This window comes from Schistocerca serialis, chromosome 1, assembly GCF_023864345.2.
Source record: "Schistocerca serialis cubense isolate TAMUIC-IGC-003099 chromosome 1, iqSchSeri2.2, whole genome shotgun sequence".
Taxonomy (NCBI): Eukaryota; Metazoa; Arthropoda; class Insecta; order Orthoptera; family Acrididae; genus Schistocerca; species Schistocerca serialis.
In genome coordinates, this window is record NC_064638.1 from 1,198,151,638 (window position 1) to 1,198,176,429 (window position 24,792).

At 40.5% G+C, this 24,792-nt stretch overlaps 1 protein-coding gene and 1 non-coding gene across 3 annotated transcripts in view; both read left to right on the plus strand.

Annotated features, from left to right (window-relative positions):
- LOC126418927 (rab GTPase-binding effector protein 1) overlaps positions 1-1,638 on the plus strand; it is a 200,376-nt gene extending 198,738 nt beyond the window's left edge. For both annotated transcript variants that reach the window (XM_050085958.1, XM_050085966.1), the window contains exon 15: positions 738-1,638. In XM_050085958.1, coding sequence (XP_049941915.1) covers positions 738-905 — 168 coding nt within the window. In that variant the 3' untranslated portion in view covers positions 906-1,638. The remainder of the gene's footprint in view (positions 1-737) is intronic.
- A 21,665-nt stretch (positions 1,639-23,303) lies between these two features.
- On the plus strand, positions 23,304-23,377 carry Trnat-ugu (transfer RNA threonine (anticodon UGU)). The gene has a single exon. It is a non-coding gene; the product is annotated as a tRNA-Thr (tRNA).
- Positions 23,378-24,792: the final 1,415 nt, after the last annotated feature.

Below are 24,792 nucleotides of genomic sequence, written 5' to 3' on the forward strand. Positions count from 1 at the left end.
AATTTCAAGAAATGTGTGTGGTAATTGAGGGATGGTCCAGTATCTTTTGTACTCTGTTCAGTCCTAGATTCACAGAACCAGTAAATAAATAAATAAATCATTCTGTCTCATTATGACTGACAGTATGGCCACAGTTTTCTTTTTCATGGATTGTGTGGGCAAGCTGTAGCACCCACCACCCAAATAAAAGCTCATGTTGTTGAATGGTAGAGTGAAAATGGCTTAAATTTTTATGAAACAGAAGTGAGATGGCACAGTGGTACGATGCTGGGCTCGTATTTGGGAGGACAGCAGTTCAAATCCCTGTCCAACTATCCACTTTAGTTTTTATAGGTTGTGTTGCACAACTTTGATAAATCATAGAAATAACATATTGTAACCCATAGAACTGCTGTATAATTTATTTTTAATCATATGACTGGTTTCAGGCAGACAAATTTCCAGTACAAATTCTTGTTAACAACAGGTGTTTTATACATATAAAAAAACATTGTCAACAGTGTTATTAAGATAATCATCTATGAGGCAGGACTTAATCCTTTTCTTGTCAGTTCAACCAATCACTTGATAGTGTGACATTGAAATGGAAAATGGAGAGGGTGAAAAATGAGTGATTTTTCTGGCAGTAGTATAATGGCAGATGCAAGACTAAATTCCATTTATGGCGTAAAATATGTCTCGCCATGTAATGAATTGTTAGTGAAAATCTGTATTAATTAATCCCATTTTTATTTCAGCAACATTGTCGACATTGTGGACGCATCTTCTGTCCTTCATGTTTAACACATACTGTGTCAAGTGGACCTAACAACCGACCATCTAGAGTTTGTGATGTGTGCCATACTTTGCTTGTGAAGGATACTGCACCCTATTTCAGTACAGAGCCACCACATACTCCAGATTAACTTTGGAAAATATTATTCCTGGTGTATTTTAGATGTTAACAATTTTGTACATTGTATATATTACATGTCCTGTTGTCTGTTGCAAGATTATTTTTGACATAACACTGTAAATCCCATTTGCCCTATACATACATGCATGCATGTAATGTTCCTTTACATACATCTCTTTATTATCCACTTTATATTCTGTACTATGATTGTCTCATTACTTTTCTAGTCACTGTTAAGAGTTCCTTATAAAAGTGGAGTCTTTTACTCAGTATGTGATAAATATATTTCTTTTTGATGATGGTGCTTGTTTGTAACACTTTGACGGGGTATGGTAATGGGCTGATGTAACCTAAAGCAGTTTGACACATCTACAATTCAAAGACATATTTTAGGAAATAAAAACTCAAATGTCTTAAACCATATAAAAGAAATGCATGTAGATGAATGGTATTTTTAACACAATGGGCATTTTACAGAGGATAACAATGTAAAAAACATGCAATTGCAGTACAATAAAGTATTCTAAAATTAAATAAAGTATGGTGAACATGTTCCGCCCATTGTAATAATAGTGTGTAACTTGTTTCTTCTGATTTTCTTGTAAATATTAAATGATCATTCTTGTTTAATGGAAGTTTATAATGAAGTTGATATAGTTCGATATGTTTATGAAATTGTTTCGTAGAAATGATATTATTGCGCAGACAAAGGGATTTCGTGTAAATAAACTTTTTTATTGGTATGTGTAGTTATGCATTTTACTACCAATTCTGTCATAAATTCCTACGGTATATGAGAAAATTTAAGGATGTGCCAGATTGCAGGACTTGCAAATGTGAGGATCTCTAATCCTGGCTCTGATCTCCTTCATTTCTTACAACACTTCAGTGGTTTATTTAACAGGTCCTGTCTTTATTTAAATTTCTATTGTGTCAGAGGAATGTGAGGACAGGAGATAAACTTAACTGAAAATTGAGCCAAATTATGCAGGGAATGTATTGGTATTGAATGCTGTGTTTAATTTTTATTTACTGTGTCCATTTTATGGAGTTCAACTTTTAAACATTGCCTCATGTCTCACGGTTTAAGTGCTTAATCAGTGTCAGGAGTTCTTCCTTATTCTCAGTTAATGATGTCTTCAGTGTAATTCGAGTCTTATCCATTAGCACGCGTAAGAAACGTGCGTGGGGTGTTGGGCACAAAATCAAAGATGATGAATATTTATCAATTAAAGTCTATGGAATTCATGCTGTTTCATTGAAAACTGATATTTTGAGCCCATGGCTGTATGTAAAATACAATTCAATTCTCCCAAAGAAGAAAACTGCAGCCAACCATTATAAATAATGCTATTTACTTAGGAACAGTGATGTACCTAATTAAAATACCAGAAGGAAAGATATATTTATTACTCTACATTAAGGTTGTCTTTAGCACAAAAAGTGGTGCATAATGCTGCAACAAAAACCTTTGATAGCCTACCCAGTGATATAAAATGTCTGACAGTCACCAGAGTAAAAATTGAAAACAAACTAAAAAAAATTCTCTTTGACAACTCCATCTATTCTGTAGAAGAATTTCTATTACTGGAATGTGTAAAAGGTGTTAGGTAGGAATTATCAATTCACATCTGAAGATTTTGTGAACTAACTAACTTAACAAATGTTCAGTATTAAAAATTAAGTTGCAATACGTATGTAAAATGATTTGTTCCATATAATTACAATTTCAGGTGCAAAGGAACACAAAACTAACACACACACGCACACACACACACACACACACACACACACACACACACACACACACACACACACACACGTTGAGTAGTTTTTGCCACTTTGGAAGACTGTATACAAAATTGGCGATATCACAGGTAAAACGGTATTAAAAAATTTTACTCTGACATGTTATGATATCTACATTGATGAGACAGTGGGAAATTTACATTTCAGACTGGAAATCAGGTTCATGAAATTTTGTAAAAAAGCTGCATTGACTATTTCTACTCATTGATGAGATACTGTGGTGATTTGTATGTGTGTTTGTACATTTGTCTCTCTGCCCACAACTCATGGTGTTAATCGTTAGTATCACTGGCTGTAGATCGCAGTGTCCCAGAATCAATTGCTGGCTGGGTCAGAGATTTTCTTCGTTTGTATACTGAGTGTTTGTGTAGTCCTAATCATTTTCTCTCGTCTTCATCATAAACATGTGCAAGTTGCCAACATGGCATCAAATAGAAAGACTTGTACCAGGCAGCCGAACAGCCATTGCCCAGTAATGCCATGCTACTCCATCTTTTCTCCCTTTCAGTAGATTCATGAAGCTGCTTTTCTCAGTATGATTATTGATCACCTGAAAGTAATTGAATCAGCCATTTCAAAAATGTCTATCCCTACCACGTTTCCAGTTTAGTTCGAAATCTGGAAATACTTGAAGAAATTCGCATTCCCTGTGAAAAGGTCATATCATCCTCAGTCCTATGTGAGTGATAGTAAGTCATTAAAAAAAAAAAAAAAAAAAAAAACCAAACCTCAATCTCCTGCTATATGGCCTCTTTGGAGTCACTAGCTTTTATGTCGCATATTGACCACAGCAAGTGCTGCGTGCTGAGGATATGTTTGTGTCGACAGTTGACAGTGCTTCATTGTAGGTTTGTGTTACACTTTTGTTTACAATGAGTGAAAGTGATAGTGTCGGTGATTGTGAGGATGTAAAGAAAACGAAAAAGGGTAGTTCAAGTCAATGTGTTGGAATAAAAGGAGCAAAAGTCCAAGGGGAACAGCATGTGAGCTACAGTGGAAATGTATCAGCAAGCAAAATAGGACCTCACTGCAGGTAGGTGTGGTTACTGATGTCGAGCCTAGAACACAGTGCATAATGCTGCAACAAAAACCTTTGATAGCCTACCCAGTGATATAAAATGTCTGACAGTCACCAGAGTAAAAATTGAAAACAAACTAAAAAAAATTCTCTTTGACAACTCCATCTATTCTGTAGAAGAATTTCTATTACTGGAATGTGTAAAAGGTGTTAGGTAGGAATTATCAATTCACATCTGAAGATTTTATGAACTAACTACCTTAGGTGATAATTGCCTTATTGGGCGATAATCATAGAAATTCTATCTTAATAAGTTTGTAACTGTTCCTTGAAAAATAGGCTGTTTGATCACAAGTTGGTTGAATATGTTGGTGTTTTCAGATGCTCGGTGTTTTCAGATGCCCAAGAAAGCATTTCAGGTCTCTGTCAGAGCAATCATAAATGCAAATATTCACACCTATGAATAGCTTTGCTGATAAAGATACACAGAATGGTTATTTACAAGGTCAAATTGATGTAAATCTGGTAAAAAGAGAAAGAAAGTCAAGTAATACAAATCCCAAACTGCGAATGGCTAATTTTCGTTATCATGTGAGCAGTGATGGAAGACAAACACACATTTCTAAAAATGTGTTCTTGAGTCTCCATGGAATAACTGAGAAACATGTTTCTTGTTTAAATCATCTGCTACTGCTAGACAGCTCACTGGTTGACATGCAGGGCAAGTCGGAGGGTTCAAGACGGTAACGTAATCCCTGTAGAAGTATGTTGCCTGATTAAAGGTCATATTGACTCATTTCCTGTTCTTTAAGTCCATTGTTCGAACCACACACAAAAAAAGTTGGATATGAAGCAAATGCATGCATTGTTTAAACTACGATATCTTGATGCTAAAGTGAACTACAAATTTTGTTTGAAATTCTTGAAGAAAAATTTTGATTACAAATTTGGAAAACTGCAGGTTGATACATGCTTGACATGTGAGGAACTGAACCAAAAAAATAAAAACCTGTATTTGAATGACAATGTGAAAAGAGTGGCTAAAGTGGAACTCATAGTTAAGGTACATAAAAACAGAGCCAAGAAATTTTACCAAGAAAATTAATGTAATCAAGAAGGCCCAGGAAAACAATAGTGTAGGTGTCATTACTATCCACTAGATGCAGAACAATCCACTACTGAATATTCCAGTGTAGGAAGTGTTTTATTACAGATAATTGTGTGTTTTAGAATTTCACCTTGCCAATTTACGGGATCATAAGGCAACATTTTTCTCATACCATGAAGGGCAGGCTTATAAAGACCCAATGAAGTCTGCTCATTGCTAAACAAGTATTTTCAGGAAAATGTTCTCAAAGAGGCAAAAGAGCTACATATCTTCTCAAATGAATTCCCTGTCAAAATAAAAACAACTCTGTGATCAGATATTTCTTAGCTGCAGCATTGTCTGGACAATTTGAGAAGATTATTCTTTAATTTCCAGAGGACAGTTACTGCTGCTTTGTGATAGGGCTTTTTCTGCAGCAAAGAGACTTACTCACAAGACTGATTCAATATACAGTCCAGATGAAGTCAACACACTAATACAGAGAACAAGTTCCACTGTCAAAGTTCATCCATTGCAAACTAGTGACATAATTGATTTTAAGGCATGGTGGCCTAAACATTATAAAAAACTTGTCTTACCCAGGAAATCACTGGCTAAATTCCACGTGAACAGAAAGTGACCTCACAACTGTTGCAGCAAATGGTGTGTGAATATTGTGCAAGTGACCTGGCTTGTTGAAAGCATACCAGTGGATAGAAGACTTGCAGCAAGAAGATTTTTTTTATTAGGGAAGCCTGTGGGAGCCATACCTGAATGCCAGAACTACCAAACACTTCTGCATAAAAAGGAAAACCAATCAAATGGTTCAAATGGCTCTAATCACTATGGGACTTAACATCTGATGTCATCAGTCCCCTAGACTTAGAACTACTTAAACCTAACTAACCTAAGGACATCACACACATCCATGCCCGAGGCAGGATTTGAACCTGCGACCGTAGCAGCAGCGCAGTTCCAGACTGGAGCGCCTAGAACTGCTTGGCCACAGTGGCCGGCCAAATGTCCAATCAACGTGACATTAGGAAACTGTTTAAGTACGTTCCAGACAATAAATTGGACTTCTACAATGATCTTTGTGAATGGCCTACAAATGCCCTGAATGAGCATGAAGAAGACTTTTGATGATTAACAGCTTTTCTGTTTTGTACCATTCTAAACTTAAAAGAAAAAAACATACCAACATAAGGATCCTGCTGCAGTCTTTATTACTCACCTTTTTTTAACACTTATTAACTTGACACAGCTGCAAGGTATCAACGAATCATAGAATATTATTTTTAATGAAAACAATTTCACTCAAAAAGGCCACATCTTCGCATCAGCTGCTTGACCATAACATAGGTCATGTGGTGTTCTGGCAGAGTATTTTATAGCTACATTCTGTTAAATATCCTACATATAGTGTAAATATAAACAAACACTTCTACTCTTCACGTTTGCAATCCTAATGGTTTTTTATTTCTCCTGAAAATTTTCCTTTTGTGGATACATGAATACATGACCTTTTCAAAATGCCTGATTCAATTAGGAGTAACTTCAATTTGCTAGCTAATGATGAGGTGAATTTTACTTTTTATTGGAGGGGTACATATGGGATGTCTCAGAATTATGGAAAGAATGTTTGGAAAAGGTCTTGAACAGAATTCTAGACATGTGGCGCAATATGGGATTACCTTAGATATTATGACAACTAACCAGCATAATTTCTTCAGGTCATTCAGTATAGGTGCAAGACTCTTCACCCACCATGCACAAAGCCAAAAGGTTATTATTTGGATGTGAAAGAATTGTAAAGGAAACTAAAATCTGATTAAAGTTATGTCGTCTACCTAGTTAATTCGTTGTTAATGAAGTGTGTGTAGCAATTTTTAGGGAAATTTGATCATATTATTAAATTCTGGATGAGCATATGTCAACAAAGATAGAGGTGGTTTGTAAAAAGTCTGCTGTGATTTATGAAGAAATGAAAGAAATTTGGCGGGTTAAACAAGTTAAAAAGACACAGATGGAGAAATAAAGCTACATTCCACTAATCAAGAACAGTTCATCTTGTGACAATCATTCAGCTGCAGGAATCACTACAAACTTTTTTAAAAAGGTATGTGTTAATGACAGACTTTGCAGACTTAGAGGAAAGAAGAATAGTTAAAAATAATTTTGAACGGTAAACAACTATTAAAAACTACATTCAACTATGTTAAACAAAAAAATGTACAAAATGTTGAAGGCATCTGGGTAGCACATCCTGTGTGCAGCTCTGAGCAACAGCCCTGCTTGTGGCGAAGCAAGCTGAGATATTCTTACTTCCCCCCTTGTTATGGCATCTGCCTCCTTAAAATTCACTTTTTTCTTGACTAATTACCATTAACATATGTGAGTGTAACCTGCATTTTCATAAAAGAGAAAAGTTGGCCCTCAGTTTTAAGGAATATAACACCAGGTATAATTTTGTGCTTAGTTTTATGTATGTCATCAATTTCCTAATTTATTTGGGTGATGCCTAGTTAGTATCTTTTATTGTAGAGTGAGATCAGTAATTATTTTGTAACTTAAATTCTGTTGTTGACTTATTAACAGATATAAATTCTGTACTAATTATTAACGTCTGGAGGAATAATTAATAGTATTCTTAAAGGATCTATCTGGCTCTGTTCAAAAACATGTTAGCAAAGCCAGCCCTTAATTAATTCCAAACTAATTAACAGTTTTGTCAAAAGTATTGTTTGCGTAACAATATCTGTTAATTTCATCATTTAAACAAGTAATTCGGCTTAACCCTCAAAGTAGAAGAAACTGTTAAAAACGAGGAAGTTTTTGATGTATTCAGTTAATTTAATGATTTATGTTTTAATTGTAATTTCTGTAAATTAAACATCAAACAATATATAGTTTCAGTGCCTGTTATTGTGATGATATATAAGGGCCAGATTTTTGATCCTGAGACAGTCAGTCCATGGCTGAGTTTCAGACAAGGAACCCGTATTGGTTAGTTCAACAACAATGCATCCACTGTGAAATAAGTGTATTACGCTGTGTGCTGAAACAATGACAGTGTCTGTTCAATACGTACAATATTACATGGCAAGAACTGTGTGGTTAGGTTTTTACTGCCCGGAGATTTTCAACAGTAAACTATTGTAGCAGTATGTGGATGTTTGCCTACAAACTATTAATGAGGCTTATAGAAAATTAAACAACAGTGCACTGGCCATATAACTGTGTATTATTTGGGGGGTTGTGAGCAGTGAAAGTAAAGAACTGTAAAACACAAATGTGCACCTGTCGGCTACATCCTTTAAAGTAGTCAATGTTGAACTTCCATCCCCATTTTTCAGCCAGTATAGCAACGCAGTACATCGACACCAAGGACAATCAACGATGAAATAAAGCAGGCGAATGTCATGCTGTAACAAAACCTTCAGTTTCATCTGTTATCAAAAAAATAATGGATAGAAAGAGATTTGGAAACACTGAAGCAACTGCTTCTGTTTTATATATTACAAATCATGACATTTTTGATTAACTAATTACCATAATTAGTTGATAAACTTACAAAATTCAAGAGCGTAATGAAGAAAGAAATGTCATTTGTGAAACATGGCGTTATTTATAAGAGAGAAGTTTTTTGATTTGCTAATTATAGCAGCTAAAAATTGTAAGAGAAACTAGTTTAAGGAGATTACACTCTCCATCGTACCATACTGAAAGCAAAGTCATTGGGATCTTGCTTTTTTTCTTTTCTGTGGGTACAGTAGGAAGTGTACAAAAATAATTAAAAACACCTGCACAAATTTACTGTAAGCACATTGTTCCCAAACTAGGAAAATTGTAAGTTAAATAATTTTATTTTAAAATGGATTCACTGAGACATTATCACAAAACTTCACTTTAAAAATGAAAATAATATTATGAATGTATGCCCCAAATCATCAAAGGAAGTTTTGTGGAAATGGTACCACTGCAGAAGCAACAAGGAAAGTAATTTTATTACAGCACTGTACAGTTAAGTTTGTGACACTTTCCCAATTACTGGTGTATATAAAAATGTATGAAATTGTAAATTACGTCTGCAATGTTTACAAATAGCACTGAAGGCCCCGGCAGTCCATTAATGTGATTGATAATTAATTGTAGCAATCAGTTTACAACATGATAATTGTAAGTCAGCACCTGGTTACATTCCATGTAAAGATCTTTCCCAGTAGATAGAAAACAAGTCATTCCTAATATTACTTTTAGACATTATTTGAACTTTCTTTATCCATTGCTAATTGAGTTAAGAGATTCATTATTATTTTCACTGTTAGAATTTTCCATTCATTATCACCATCTGACAAAGTAAATTGCCTCACAAATTTCTTTTAATATTCCAATAAATTCATTGGCAGAAGTAGACCCCATTGATATTCCAATAAATACATTGATAAAAGAAATTAGTTTTGTCCTACCTTTTTTATGTTAATAACTCAGGTTAAGGTAACAACTCACAGAATAGTCAAGTTGTTGACAGGCACATAAACAAGACTGAAATCTTCAGTAGCATTTGGGCGAATCGTTTTCCAAGCTGGAGTGCACACACACCTCTACTTTTACTACTTTTACATTATGCTGGATGAATATATAATACCTGGATTGCAGATAGAAAGGGGTGAGTGGTGTGGTGAAGGGAGTGGGCAAGAGATGAGGAGTGGAGGGAAGACTTGGGAAGAATAACTAATAACTCGGAGGGAGGCAGCAGGTATTCAGAATAGAGATGCGTGAGGGAGAAGCAGAAAGTGCATGAGATGGGAATCTGACATATTGGCACCTGAGAGTGATGATGATGAGGAATAGTGCTTTGGGAAGGGGTGACAGAACACAGAAATAGGAGACCAGGTGATGAGAGTGGGTGGTGCAGGATGAGTGAAGTTGGGTCCTTGGACAGGCTGGAGGTAGGTGTGAGGCAGGGGGTTAGTTGAGACTGAGACTAGAAGGATTATTGGCAGGAAGGATGTGTTGCAAGGGTGATGCCCACCTACTTAGTTCAGAAAAGTTGGCGCTGGGAGAAAGGGTCCATGTGGCACAGGTTGTGAAGCAGCCACTGAAATTGAACACATTGCACTGAACAGCGTTTTCCACCACTGGGTGGTCAACTCTGCTCATGGCCATAGTTTGGCTGTGGCTATTCGTTCAGTTGGACAGTTGTTGGTGGTCATGCCCACATAAAATGCTGCACAGAAGTTGCAGCAGAGTTAGTATATGATAGCTGCTTTCACTGGTGGCCTGCCTCTGATGAGTAGGATAAACCTGTGATGGGACTGGAGGAAGATATGTTGGATGGGTAAAATGGACAGGTCTTGCATCGGAGCTTCCACAGGGATATGAATTACATGGCAAGAGGTTGGGAGTGAGTTTGGCTTATGGATGAACCAGGATATTCCATAGATTTGTGGGCAGCAGAATAACGCTTCAGGAGGAGTGGGAAGTATTATAAGATAGGATTTTCCTCATTTCGGTTCATTACAATAGGCAGAACCTTGGTGGGAGATGGGGGTAATCCATGTTTGTGAAGGACTTACTGTGACCATCAGCATATTGGGCAAAGGAATTCTTATCACTGCAGATGTGCTGTCCATGGGTAGTCAGACAATATTGAGACTTTTTTTGTTGTGGAAGGAATGACAGCTGTCAAAATGTGGGTACTGTTGATGATGAGTGTACTTTACATTGATGGAAGTGCGATGGAGCCATTGGAGAGGTGGTCAACATCCAGGAAGGTGTCATGTTGACCTGAGGGATTTAGCAAGGTGTGCAGTGGTTAGACACTGGGCTCATATGTGGGAGGATTATGGTTCAAATCCATGTTCAGCTATCCAAATTTAGATTTTCCATGATTTCCCTAAATCGCTCCAGGCAAGTAAAGGGGTGTTCCTTTGAAGGGGTACAGCTGACTTCCTTCCCTATCCGTGAAACAATCCAAACTTGTTCTCCATCTCTAATGATTTCAATGTCGATATGACATTAACCGTATCTTCCTTCCTTCCTTTTGAGCTGAGGAGGACCAAGTGAAGTGAATGAGAAAGTGTGTTGAGGCTCTTGAGGAATGAGCATAAGGTGCCTTAGCCCTCATTACAGATTATGAAGATAACATCAGTGAATCTGATCCAGACAAGAAGTTTGGGTTTTTGGAATTCTTGGGAGGTTTCCTCTAGGTGCCCCATAAAGAGATTGGTATAAGAGGGTTCCATTTGATTTCCCATGACTGTATCAGGGATTTGTTTGTATATCTTTCTGTGAAAGTAAAAGTTGTTTGTGTGAAAATGTAATTAGTTAATGCACAAGGAATGAGGTGGATTAGAAGGCAGAGGGTGTTGGAAGAGGTAATGTTCTTCGGCATTGGAGATGCGTGCATATAGGGAGGTGACATGGGGGTGGGGGGATGCATGTGAAATAGGCGAGGCTGACTGAGAGTCAGTGAAGAGACTGGTATGTACCTTTAATCCTTTAATAATTAAAACATATTTAGCATATATTTCAAAAATAAAAGGTCAAAACCTATCTTCCTTTTTTATAAATAATACACTTACACTACCAAATAAATTTAAGATGACCAATTTTGAAAATCGGCGAAGTGGGACACATATTACCCATTAAACTAACTAGATCCATGTTCTTGTGTGTGGCTAGGGTTTGTAGGGCTAAATATTTAATTTTAGAATGATTATAATAGGCTGGAAATTATGAAAAAAAGTATAACATGTCAGTACCAAAACACGTTTATTCTCCTGACAATGAAAAACATGAAAGATCACACAGAAGTTTTCAACATAACATTTGAAGATGGCTCTGACATATCACACACTATTGTTTTCTTCATTCTATGACGTTTTCTGGGGCATATATGTCCCACCATAAATAAATTTTGTACAGATTAGCAGAATTAGAGTCATTCTCAATGGAGAGAATTCTTCCGAAGTAAGGGTGATTTCAGGTGTGCCACAGGGGAGTGTCACAGTGATGCCGTAGTATATCGAGAGGTTTTAACAATGGAAAATTGTACTGAAATGCAGGAGGATCTGCAACGAATTGACGTTTGGTGCAGGGAATGGCAACTGAATCTCAATGTAGACAACTGTAATGTGCTGCGAATACACAGAAAGAAAGATCCCTTATCATTTAGCTACAATATAGCAGGTCAGCAACTGGAAGCAGTTAATTCCATAAATTATCTGAGAGTAGGCATTAAGAGTGATTTAAAATGGAATGAGCATATAAAATTAATTGTTGGTAAAGCAGATGCCAGACTGAGATTCATTGGAAGAATCCTAAGGCAAATGCAGTCTGAAAACAAAGGAAGTAGGTTACAGTACACTTGTTCACCCACTGCTTGAATGCTGTTCATCCTTGTGGGATCCGTACCAGATAGGGCTGATAGAAGGGATAGAGAAGATCCAACGGAGAGCAGTGCGCTTCGTTACAGGATCATTTAGTAATCACAAAAGCGTTCCAGAGATGATAGATAAGCTCCAGTGGAAGACTCTGCAAGAGAGACGCTCAGTAGCTCAGTACGGGCTTTTGTTGAAGTTTCAAGAGCATACCTTCACCGAGGAGTCAAGCAGTATATTGCTCCCTCCTACATATATCTCGCAAAGAGACCATGAGGATAAAATCAGAGAGATTAGAGCCCAGACAGAGGCATACTGACAATCTTTCTTTCCATGAACAATACGAGATTGGAATATAAGGGAGAACCGATAGAGGTACTCAAGGCACCCTTCGCCACACACCATCAGGTGGCTTGCGGAGTATGGATGTAGATGTAGAATTACTGAGATGTGTAGTAATTTTTCAAAACAATGTCTTTGATATATAAGAAAACACAATTAGTTACTTCAGGCATTCTTGGAATGGATAAGATGGCGATTTGATCAGATTTACATGAAACAGAAACACTGTCAACACGTGCCACCCTGTCTGATAGCCCACAGCCTTCTATATAGCCACACCATAATCCACAGTATTTTGCTCCAAATTTCGAAAGCACTTCATTACATGCTAGCACCAGACAGATATGTGATATAGACATCCCAGTGGTCAGAACTTTACATTACTTTAGTGGGACATACATGTCCCATCAACCACAAAAGTGTTAATATGAGAGGTTAGGCTATGGGCAATTGGTCGGTCGACATAGTGGAGAGTCTTTTAGTGCCTGGACAATCAACAGGTTTTAATGAACAATATGCCAGTCCATAGCTTTTCTTTCTATTAGTTTTCAGTTTAATGAAACAACCAAATGAACTAGGTTCTGCAGCCATGTCAGCTATATAAATGTTTTTCAATCTACTGGTTTGAGAGGCTTCACTTAATGTGAGACAACCAACTGACACAAGTCTTCAACAGTTATGTACATTAGATGAATTTTTTTTTACTCAGTCTCTGGGTTTGAGTGATTTCACTTACATATATTCACAACATTTTATCCTGCGGTAAGGCAACATGCTAGGGGCTGGACATGTGGGAGAACCACCGGCAGTCTCCTGCTGCAGCCAGAAGCACAGCCATTGCAAGGAGAAGGCATGGCTGTGGAGCAGTGCAACAGCCAGCTGTCACAGGCCATGCCGTCATGCCAGCTGCGCTCTTGGTGACTGCGGCAACATGGGGCTGAAATGGAGTGTACGAGAACACACAATCTGAGGGGGCTAGATTCGAATTGTTTGAATTAATGGACATTGTCACATCTTTACAGTAAAACATAATGTAAACAGTTGCTAAAATATAGCAATGTTCCTTTCTTCTTCCTGTACCCCTAAGGGAACTTTAATGCTCAACTTGGTACCTCCAAGCTTCATTAATTATATGTTAATTGCATCTGGTACAACTTAAATCCAACAATATTTTAGTCAGTTTAGAATGATGACAACAAGAATTACTTTATTCAGTACATATTTAAATGAAGATATATGTGTAATCCGTACTTCAACTTCGGCATATGTGAGATATCTTCACTTCACGTATCCCCAGGGATAGGGCTATCCCAGTTGTATACCACTACCTTAGTTCAAGTAATGGAAGTACTGCAGACTGGTTTCATGTGAAAAGAAAGATTGAATAACTTAGTCAGTGTGCAAAACTACAATGGACTGTCAATTGTTTTCATATGGTTGCTCCCACTGACTGGTTTCACTTGTAACAAATGAAAGAAGGATAATCCAACTGGTAATAAAACTACAACCACTTGAAACAATTATTTTCATTCAGTTGTTCCCATGACTATACCCTTTTTCGGTTGGTGGTAAAACCTGCTATAACGGGGTGTCCAGCATTGTTAGGTTTTTGGGTTTTGGGAAGTATGTAGCAAGTGTGTGTGTGGAGGGTCTTTGGATAAGGAGACTGATTCAGTGGAAAGATGCTGGGATGGGCCTAAAGATTTGAGTATGGATTGGAGATCATGCTAGACTTCCAGTATGTTAGGTGAGAGAGGGTGGCAGTCAAAGTTGGATTGTGTTACTGGTAGAGACCATGTTCGATGTTGTGATTGTGATAGCTTTGGTTAGACAAATTGGTAGCAAAATAGTGTTTCCACTGTAGGAATCAGTATATAGAGAACAGATCTTTGACGAATCTCACATGATTGAACTTGTGGGTGGGGCTTAAGGTGAAGTCTTTGGAGAGGATTGAGGTTTGTGGCAGATCACTTGATAACAGTGTTTTGTGTTTGTTTAGGTTCTGAGTTTTGTGGGATATTGGGAGAGAATTTTGGGGATATGACAGATGTATAAGATCAGCAAGATTAAAACTGTGTGCCGGACTGAGACTCGAACTCGGGACCTTTGCCTTTTGCGGGCAAGTGGTAGAGCACTTGCCTGCGAAAGACAAAGGTCTTGAGTTCAAGTCTCGGTCCGGTACACAGTTTTAATCTGCCAGTAAGTTTCATATCAGCACGCACTCTTCTGCAGAGCGGAACTTCATTCAAGGTTGGCAAGATAGGTTTGGATGCTATGAGGGTTTAAATTTTAACAATTTCAGATCTTTCTCAATACCACTGACACTAATATCTATTACACTCATGTTTTCAGTGATGTGGGAATTAAAATTGAGCAATACTCCTGAGTTTTCCTTTGTAAAGTAACATTTGAAAATGAAGTTAAGCATTTCTGCTTTTACTTTGCTTTCTTCAGTTTCAGTTCCTGTCTCATCCATGAGTGACCAGGTGCTAACATTGGTGTCTCTAACAGCATTTCTTTGAGTTTTGTGAAAGATGTTTCCACAATATTCTGCTACAGTAGTTACTGAGGGTTGAAGCATACTCTCTTGATAGCTAGATGCATTTTATTCAGCATCTATCTATCTATAGCCTCCTGCTTTCTTTCACACCTGTTATGCAGAAGTCTCTGTTTCTTTAGGAGTTTCTTTACATTGATTGTCTATCATGGAGGGTCCCTCCTACCACAAACTGTTCTACTGGGTACATAGCTATCCTGAACATGATCAACTATTCTTTTAAACTTGAGCCTAGTTCCTCTATATGCTACTGTCCTGAGCTAAAAGTTCAAGAGTTGCTCCTCGAGATATGGCATTATTGCTTCTTTATCTAGTTTACGAAATATTCCTACTTGTTTTAGTTGCCCTTTGTACTTTGGTAATCATTGTTGCTACAACTGTCTAATGGTTACCAGCTTCAATGCAGACATCCTCAAAGGGGTTAGCTCTATCATGAATGGGGTTCTGAACCATCAATTCTGGGTAGTTTATGTTCCACAGGATTTCTTGTCACAGCTACCATACCACAAACAAAACTGCAGCTATCCCATTTGATGGTTGGTTGATTAAGACTTTTACTGCCATATGCTTAGTGATGGATGTTTCACCGCCTGTGCAGGCCAGGTTACAGTGTTAGGTTTGAGGCTCTACTGTGGCCAAGTGGCAGTCAATGTGTTAAAATCTCCACCGATGATTACAGTATAATTTGGGAACTTGCACACTACTGTACTGTTGTTTTCTATAAAAGTTGTTGGTTACATCAGGAGGTGAGTCTGGTGGTCGATAGAAGAATCCTGTTATAATTTGATGCCCATCCCTGACATTGAGTCTTTACCAAACAATCTCACATGCGGCTTGAATTCCCATCTCGGTAGATTTGAGTGTCTTGCCTATATGGTAAATACTCCACCACCATTTTCAATTAACCTATTCTTTTGATATGTGCTTAAATTTTCTCTAAGAATCTCACTGCTGTCAACCTCAGGTTTTAACCAGCTTTCTCAGTGGCCAACAGTGTTCTCCGCCACAGTGGCTATTCATTCGGGTGGACAACTGGTTGGTGGTCATTACCACATAAAAGACTGTGCAAAAGTTGGAGCTTGTTAATGATATGACTGGCTTCACAAATGGTCCTGCCTCTGGTCAGATAATATATGCCTGGGGACTGAAATAGCAGGTGCTTAGTGAGCAGTCCATTGCCCAGTATGCTGGATATTTTAATAATCCCTTGACAGACTGGCATTATTCTTCAAACTTAGTCTGCAAGCAAATCTCTCCTAACATTTCCACACCCACCTATATTCCTCCGACAAGCACCTCTGTGAACCAGCTGCAAAGGAGTAACCTCTCATTACCCATTACCCAATATCATCCCAGACTGGAACAGTTTAACCATATACTTCACCAGGGTTTTTACTTCTTATCGTAACCATAAATGAGGTACATTCTACCCACAATCCTTCCAATGTCTCCCAAAGTAGTGTTCTGCCACCCACCCCATCTACGAAATATCCTGGATCATCCTTATGCCACACATGCTTCTTATCTGTTGCCACATGGGCCATATCTCCGTGGAAGAGCCAGGTGCAAGACCTGACTCACCCACCAAGCACACGCTTTTCCTGTCCCGTCAGTCATATCTGTCGTGCCATAGGTAGTGCCTCCTATGGGTGCAGTAATATCATACACCAGCTCCACTGTATTTTATTTCACTGCCATGTGGGCATGACCACCAACCAGCTGTCCATTTTAATGAATGGTTTCCACTTCAATGACTGCTTCACAGACCATGCATCTGGATCCTCTCCCCTCATACCTTCTTCTCTGAACTACATACTAGGGTTGTCTAAAGAGTTCTTGGCCTGATAGGAACAATGAGAATTAATGTTATCAGAAACCTTTATTTTCCAACAGTCTCCTTTAAGACCAAACAATGAAAAGCCTAGGATAGAAGGACAACAAAATTATGAAAAAAGTAGAGTGCAATGTTCTACACTCTAAGACAAAAAAAATGAAGCACCACAAAGGAATTATCTGAAGGGTACAGAAATCAGTTGAATTACATGTACAGACAAACAAATGATTACAGTTTCTGTCAATCTGGGTGATTTAATCAAGAGAAAGAGCTTCACAAATTGAGCAAGTCAATAACATGTTGGCCGACCTCTGGCCCTCATGCAAGTAGTTATTCACCTGAGCATTGATTGATAGAATTGTTGGATGTCTTCCTGAGAGATATCATGCCAAATTCTGCCCAGTGAACATGTTAGATCATGAAAATCCTCAGCTGGCTGGAGGGCACTGTCAAAACGCTCCAAACCTTCTCAGTTGGAGAGAGGTCTGGAGATTGGCAAGTACAAACACAATCAGTGGAAACTCTCGCTGTGTGTGGATGGGCATTATCTTGCTTAAATGTAAGCCCAGGATGGCTTGCCATGAAGGGAAACAAAATGGGGCACAGAATATTGTCGATGTACTGGTGTGCTGTAAGAATGCTGTGGATGACAAACAAAGGGATCCTGCTATGAAATGAAATGGTGCCTTGGATCATAGATTGGTATTCCATTGCTGTCCAGAGTGTTCCCATACATCTTCGCTGGTCATCAGGGCTCAGTTTGAAGTGGGACTCAGCAATGAAGACAATTCTAATCCAGTCAATGTGATTTCAGGCTGAATGTGCCAGACACCATTTGCAAATGGGCTTGTCAGAGTACTGAGGTCAATGGCAGTCAGCGCAAGGGACACCTTGAGTTCAGCCCTCTTTCTGTGAGCCACCTATTATTGCTCCATGGTCACTGAAGCTCCACATGCACATCGGTTTGACAATAATGAAAAATCTGGGGCTCTGAGTGCCTCTCTGATGGTAGCTCAGCCCTGACATTGTGTCATCTCTGTAGGTCCCTCCCTTCCTTCTTGATGCTGTTTTCGGCCGTGATTCACCCATTCCCACCAACATCATAGAATGGTGGCATTAATCCTATTCAAATGTTGAGTGATTCACCGACTACTCCATCCGGCTTGTTTGAGTTAAACTACACGTCCTCTCTCAAATGCGGACATCTGTATGTATTGTTTACGCACCTATCTGTGAGGCACATTTACTGTCTAGCTGAATGCATGGAATTAAATTTGTAAATACTTTATGCCCCAGTATCAGAATGTCCCCGGTTTACTATTCTTGTCAGCTGCACAGTGAAATTGTGTTGCAGTGTCACACATTCAACTATCAGCTGCCAAAGTCTACAATTTTGTATTTTCTGCCGATACCTGTATGAATATCAGTTTGTGACCAATTTGCATAACTCCTTTGTGGTGCATTATTTTTTTTCACCAACACACTCACTAGTCTTTCTTCCTATTTCAACTTCTCTCCTTTACAGTCCCTGAGCCCCAAGCCTCCTGACTGCTCCTAGTGGGACCCACAGCTCTTTTGTGGGTGTGTGTGTGTAGTGTGCAAGAGCACCCCTAGCTATTGCAGCCTTTCTTCTCTCCTAGGCTGCATTCCCTCCCCAATATCCACTGCTTCCCATCCTAGTGCCTCCCCCTCCTCTCCCCCTCTTTCTCCCTTGATGTTTCCCTTTATGATGACCTTGCTGTTCCTTCAGCTACGCTATTCCTTTTTGGTCTTGTGTTTCCACTCTCCACTCTCCCTACTTCCCCCCCCCCCCTCCCCCCCAGCCCTGGAGTTTTGACCTCCCTTTCTAAATTCTGTTTCCATAGTGTGAGCCATTTGGGGAAGAGCTCATTCCTAGCATCTGAAGTGAGGGTTCCTCTCCTGTCTCCTCCTCCCCCATTCCTTCCCCACCACAGCCCCCCCACCCACATCACCAGCACGTGTAGGCAGTCTGTGTGGTGGAGCTGTTGTATACCCATCTGGCTAATTCCCCTGACAACACAGCAGGGATCACAGTTAAAGTATATGAACTGTCACCATCTCTTGTATGCCTTGGAGTGGTTGCTCATCTTTTTTGGGCTTTGTACCTCATGGCAGGAACCATTTGACCAAGTGGCCCTTTGCTCTTGCTGTGGCTGGGTTGTACCTGGGCAGATGCTCTGCACAAGAAATATGCTGAGGTCCATACTTCTGGCTACTCTTCTGCGGCCACTTCTTCAGACAGGAACTGTTCTCTCTCTCTGCTTCTACTTTTGCTTCCTTGGTCTTTCCCTCCCTGGCCACCCCCTGAGAGGAGTGTCAGGCCCAACAGCTTGGTTTGTTCTAGGGCAGATGACAAGACTTTCGCCACTACCAAACCTCTCAGTTTTGTAGAACATATTGAAGACAAGTTTGGTGAAGTTGACTCACTTCGAAAGGTGTGATCTGATTAGAACTTAGAAACCCTTCTACCAGATAATCGGCTTCCCTTCATGCTTGTGAGCACTTTGGAGACATCCCAGTGAGATTTACTTCTCACCACTCCTTAAATATGACACAGGGTATTATTTCTCATAAAGACTCCTCCTTTAGTATGATGAGGAACTAATCTGGAACAGTGCGGTGTTCATTTTGTTCAGCGAGTCGAGAGATCCTAAAGACGATTCCATTGACATCGGCACTTTCTCCTGCCTTTTGAGGGGGTAACCTTCCACAAAAAGTCAAGGTATGGTCTATCACTGTGACATGAAGCCCTATGTGCCACCTCCCATGTGCTGTTTGCAGTGTCTCCATTTTACATGCCTTCACAGTGTGAGACGAATCCTGTTTGTGATGACTGTGGCTGCCCTCTCCACATGGGGCGTCCTTGCATCCCATCGGGCAAGTGCATGAACTGTTCTAGCCCACTCCACATTCTCCTCTCTTGCCAGATTGCTCTATCTATAAAAAGGAAAGGAAGATTCAGGAATTCAAAACCCTTGACTGTCTATCCTGCTGTGAGGCCCAACAAAAATTTGACTATCTCTACCCAGCATCAATATCTATCTTTGCTTCTATTGCATCCTTTCATCCTCCTCCTCCTCCACCTCCTCCTTTTTCATCCTTACTCCTGTCCTGCCCCTTCCCTTTCCTCTTCCCTGGTGGTCCCCATACCCTAACCTCATGGAACTACCCCTTCTCCTCAGCCAGAGAATAAATTCTCTTCTCCACCACCCACCCGTCATAGATCTCTCTCTAGGAACTCTCCTCTCCTATGTGTCCAGGACAAGAAGCCTGTTACTTTGAGTTGGATATGGGACCCATGCATTGTGGCTTTGAGGCTGGTTGTTCTCTTTTGGATCCCAATATTCCTGCGGCTTGCTCTCTTCACAACCACACCTCCTCTCGTCCTCTGAAAGACACAAAGAGGATGCATAAGTCTTGGGATGAGACTCCCCTGACATCCCAGAGAGTGCACTCACTCCCTATCAATCAGGATCTGATCTTACATTCATGGATGTCAATCTGTCCTTACCGGTGACAGAAACTGTCTCAGCACAATGACCAATTACTCATTCTGGCCTGTTCGACCTTCCATCCAGCCTCTTGTACTAATTCCCACCAATGGAAATGTAATGGTTGCTATTGTCACCTTCTGGAATAGCAGTCTCTTCTTGCCCTCTACTCTGTAGCTTGTGTTGCATTGCAGGTATCTTGTTTTATGGATACCCTTTCTCCAACCCTTCATGATTTCCAAGCCTTCTGCTGGAACCAGGTCAGCCCTTTGCAAGCCTCTGGTGGTGACTTTACGTTGGTCCAAATGGACTTTACTGGAAGCAGTGGCCATTTGGATCCATTTAGTCTCCACAGTAACAATATGCAGTCTATATCTGCTCCCAGATTGGGCTCCTACACTTCCTGCTCTTCTTGCCCTAATTTGACATCTCCCTCCCGTGTTCCTTCTCCTAGGGGATTTAAACGCTCATTACCCTCTGTGGGGTGCTACTGCGACCGCTGACGGGGCAGGGTAGTTGAAGACATGCTGGCAGGACTTGAACTCTGCCTCCTCAATAATGGAGTGCCCTGTACAAGATGGGCGGATGGGACAGCGGTGGGCATTTTGGAAAGAGCAGGACAAAGTTTCTTCTGTCAGGCCATTTATTGGCAAAAGCTATGCTATAGGGAATACATTGTTGGGCCAAGGGAGGTGAGCATGAGCCAGAAGGTAAAGTATGGCGAAGGTTGGTGTCTGCGAAAACTAAGTCCACAGTGCCACAGCACTGGGAGAAGCAGATGTTCACAACTACAGGGCGCGCATTCGACTCGCAGAAGAGCAAGAAAAACAAGAGAGTGGGCCCAGCAATGGACGGCCGGGTATATTCGACACACCACGCAGCTTCCTCCACCCTGATTGGTCAGGTTCAAGAAAACCGTGTGGGCAGCATAGAACTTTCGAGAGCGCATAGCGTACCCTTGTCAGCACACAAGGGAGGCGCGTAGTCAAGGTGCCCTTCCTTGGTGCTGACTTCCTGTTGCTAGACTGTGGGATGAAAGAATGTACAGGCAGCTGACAATGCTGGCCGTGGCTTGGCCATAATGGAAAATTGAAGTTACCACTGGGAGCTAATAAAATAAATTAAAATTTTCCTACTGATTGGCTCATCCTTTGCACTTCTCCTCCGTCTGTAGGAGTGGATAATGTATGTGAATTTGCTCAATGTAATTATTATTTAAATGTAAACAATTTTAGTTCACAAAACGTAGTAGATGTTATTTGACTTAATGGTTCCCACAGAAGACAGCAGGAGCCTTAAACTATGGGAGAGTGTAGAGACTCTAAAGACCTCCTAGGGGTCACAAAAGGACTTACGCATGTCAACAATATTATGTGTTTACAAGAATCATCATAAAACATCAAAACATCATAAAACATCAAAACAAAATTACATTAATGAAATACATGAGAACAAAACGTAATAGCTGGAATGAGGCAAACATGCCAAGTGTTCTTGTTGTTAGGATGAAGTAAAAGTGCCTTGTTTGCTTAAATAAGTTGGAAATTTGAACATATCACCACTGATGAGTCATTACGGGAGTGAGTGGCATGAGGTGGTGTGGTGTGTTGTCCTTAGCAGGCAGTGCGCAAGCTGCCGGCGGGAAGGGGCGTAGCAGCACAGGGGGGTTTGAGGGGAGATTCACACATTCCAAACACATTTAAAAAAGGAGTTATCACTAAGGGAACACTTCACTATGCTACACTAGTTTTTCCACATTAGTTGATATCACAATTGCACTCTTACAACTAAGGGAGAGCACATGCCTGATAGGTTTTCTGCTTAGTTGCTTAGTGTTTTTGAGTTATGGGCAATATTCGCCCTGATTCTGGGGTTCCTGTGGCGCTGGGTATAATGGTTGTGTATAGTATAGTGGCTGTTTGCCATTCATTTAAGTGTGCTAAGAGACGATCATAAGAAATTTGCCCTTTTTCATATTTTAAGAGGTCATCAATAGACGCTAAGAGGTGGCAATTTGATACATTATACGGAACCGGCAAGTTAGCTGACAGAGGGACCACGAAAGAACTTTTGGATAGAAAAAATGTAGGTAAATGGGTGTGAACACTAAGTAAGCCATGGTGGCGTGAAACATTGTAATCGGTGTTCCAACAGCAACCGTTTGCTAAAGATCTGCGCAGATTAAGGCCTAACTGTGTTAGTCCACATGGATTGAATAGTTTTGTGTTGGAATACGCCCAGATAAGAGACTCCAAAAGGTGTTGTACTGTTGAAAGTTGACAGATGAAAGTAGGTAGGATGGTGTAGGCCGCGAAACCGAAATGTGAAGGAACGACTTTAGACAACTAAGAGTCTGCGAGGGTGCCAGCCACGCCATGTCAGGTACGTGCCCTCGCAGGTTGGTTCTCTTGTTCATGCAACAGATTAGGTATATGGCCAAAGATTGCTCGTTCACACCCATTTATTTACGTTACCTATCATAGGGGTAGGTATGTGGCATGTCCCTCCAGATAAACATTCAAATACAAATGAAGATAAAACATGGTTACATCCTAAATTATCCTTCCAAAATAAACAAATCATATATACTAAGATGGTATCTGTTCATTTGGACATGTCTGAAAGAACAGATACCATCTTAGTATATATATGTAGTTAAGGCTCACCGGCCACTTGACCATCTTCTTCTTCTGTACGAATGCACAAACAGTGCCCGAACTCTTACGAGAATCGGCAATGCTCCACGAGTAATGAGTATAATGGGTGGGGGCACTACGAATGTAGTGCGGGACAATACGTTGAGAATGTGGGTTTCGCAGGAGGCGAGCCAGAGATAAATCCCTACAGTCACGATATCGTCTGTGTCCTCGATGGCTCAGATGGATAGAGTGTCTGCCATGTAAGCAGGAGATCCCGGGTTCGAGTCCCGGTTGGGGCACACATTTTCATCTGTCCCCGTTGATGTATGTCAACGCCCATAAGCAGCTAAGGGTGTTCATTTCATTGTAATTTCATTCTAACGAGCTGCATGGTCACCGATGGTATCTGTTCTTTCTGACATGTCCGAAAGAAGAAATACCATCTTAGTATATATATAGTTACGGCTCAACGGCCACTTGACCATCTTCACTTCTGTGCGAATGCACAAACAGTGCCCGAACTCTTACGGGAATCGGCAACTCGCTGCGAGTAATGAGTATAATGGGCGGGGGCACTACGAATGTAGTGCGGGACAATACGTTGAGAATGTGGGTTTCGCAGGAGGCGAGCCAGAGATAAATCCCTGCAGTCACGATATCCTCTGTGTCCTCGATGGCTCAGATGGATAGAGTGTTTTTTTTTTTTTTTTTTTTTGGTGGTTTTAGGGCGCACAACTTCAATGGTCATTAGCGCCCTGACTACTCTAAGAATGCACCGCGAGGCACAAGTTGACCACAACAACTAAAAGGGAAAACACGATAAAAGACAGACTGACAGGCATAGGATTAAAAAACAGCATCATCAAATGTCCTTAGCGAGGTGTGTCAAATTGATAAAACGAAGAACACTAGCAGCTGCTCGTGGGTCATCCGCTAAAATGGCATCGACAGTATTTGGCAGGTTAAGATCGAGGCGCAGTGTGTTAAGATCTGGACAGGACATTAAAATGTGTCTAACCGTCAGCAAGTGCCCACATGGGCAGAACGGCGCCGGCGCAGCCGTCAGCAGATGGCGATGGCTGAACCGGCAGTGTCCAATTCTTAACCGGGCTAAAACGACCTCCTCCCGCCGAGAAGGGCGTGAGGAGGACGTCCAAGCCACGGGAAGAGGTTTTAAGGCCCGAAGCTTGTTGTCGGTAAGTGCAGCCCAATCGGCACGCCACAGAGATAAGATGCGCCGACAAATCACCCTGCTAAAATCGGACGAAGGGACGCAACAAGAAGCTGTTCGAGGCTGGAGGACCGCAGCCTTGGCCGCGGCATCTGCAGCTTCGTTCCCAGGGATACCGACATGGCCCGGAACCCACATAAAGCTAACTGGAGAACCGACGTCCACCAGCTGCTGAAGAGAGCGTTGGATCCGGTGTACGAAAGGGTGAACCGGGTACGGATCACTGAGGCTCTGGATGGCGCTCAGGGAATCTGAGCAGATGACATAAGCAGAATGTCGGTGGCGGCAGATGTAAAGAACAGCCTGGTAGAGGGCAAAGAGCTCAGCTGTGAAGACCGAACAATGGCCATGGAGCCGGTATTTGAAACTTTGTGCCTCGACAATAAAGGAACACCCGACCCCGTCATTGGTCTTAGAGCCATCTGTATAAATGAAAGTCATGTCGATGAACTTCGAACGAAGTTCCAAAAAACGGGAGTGGTA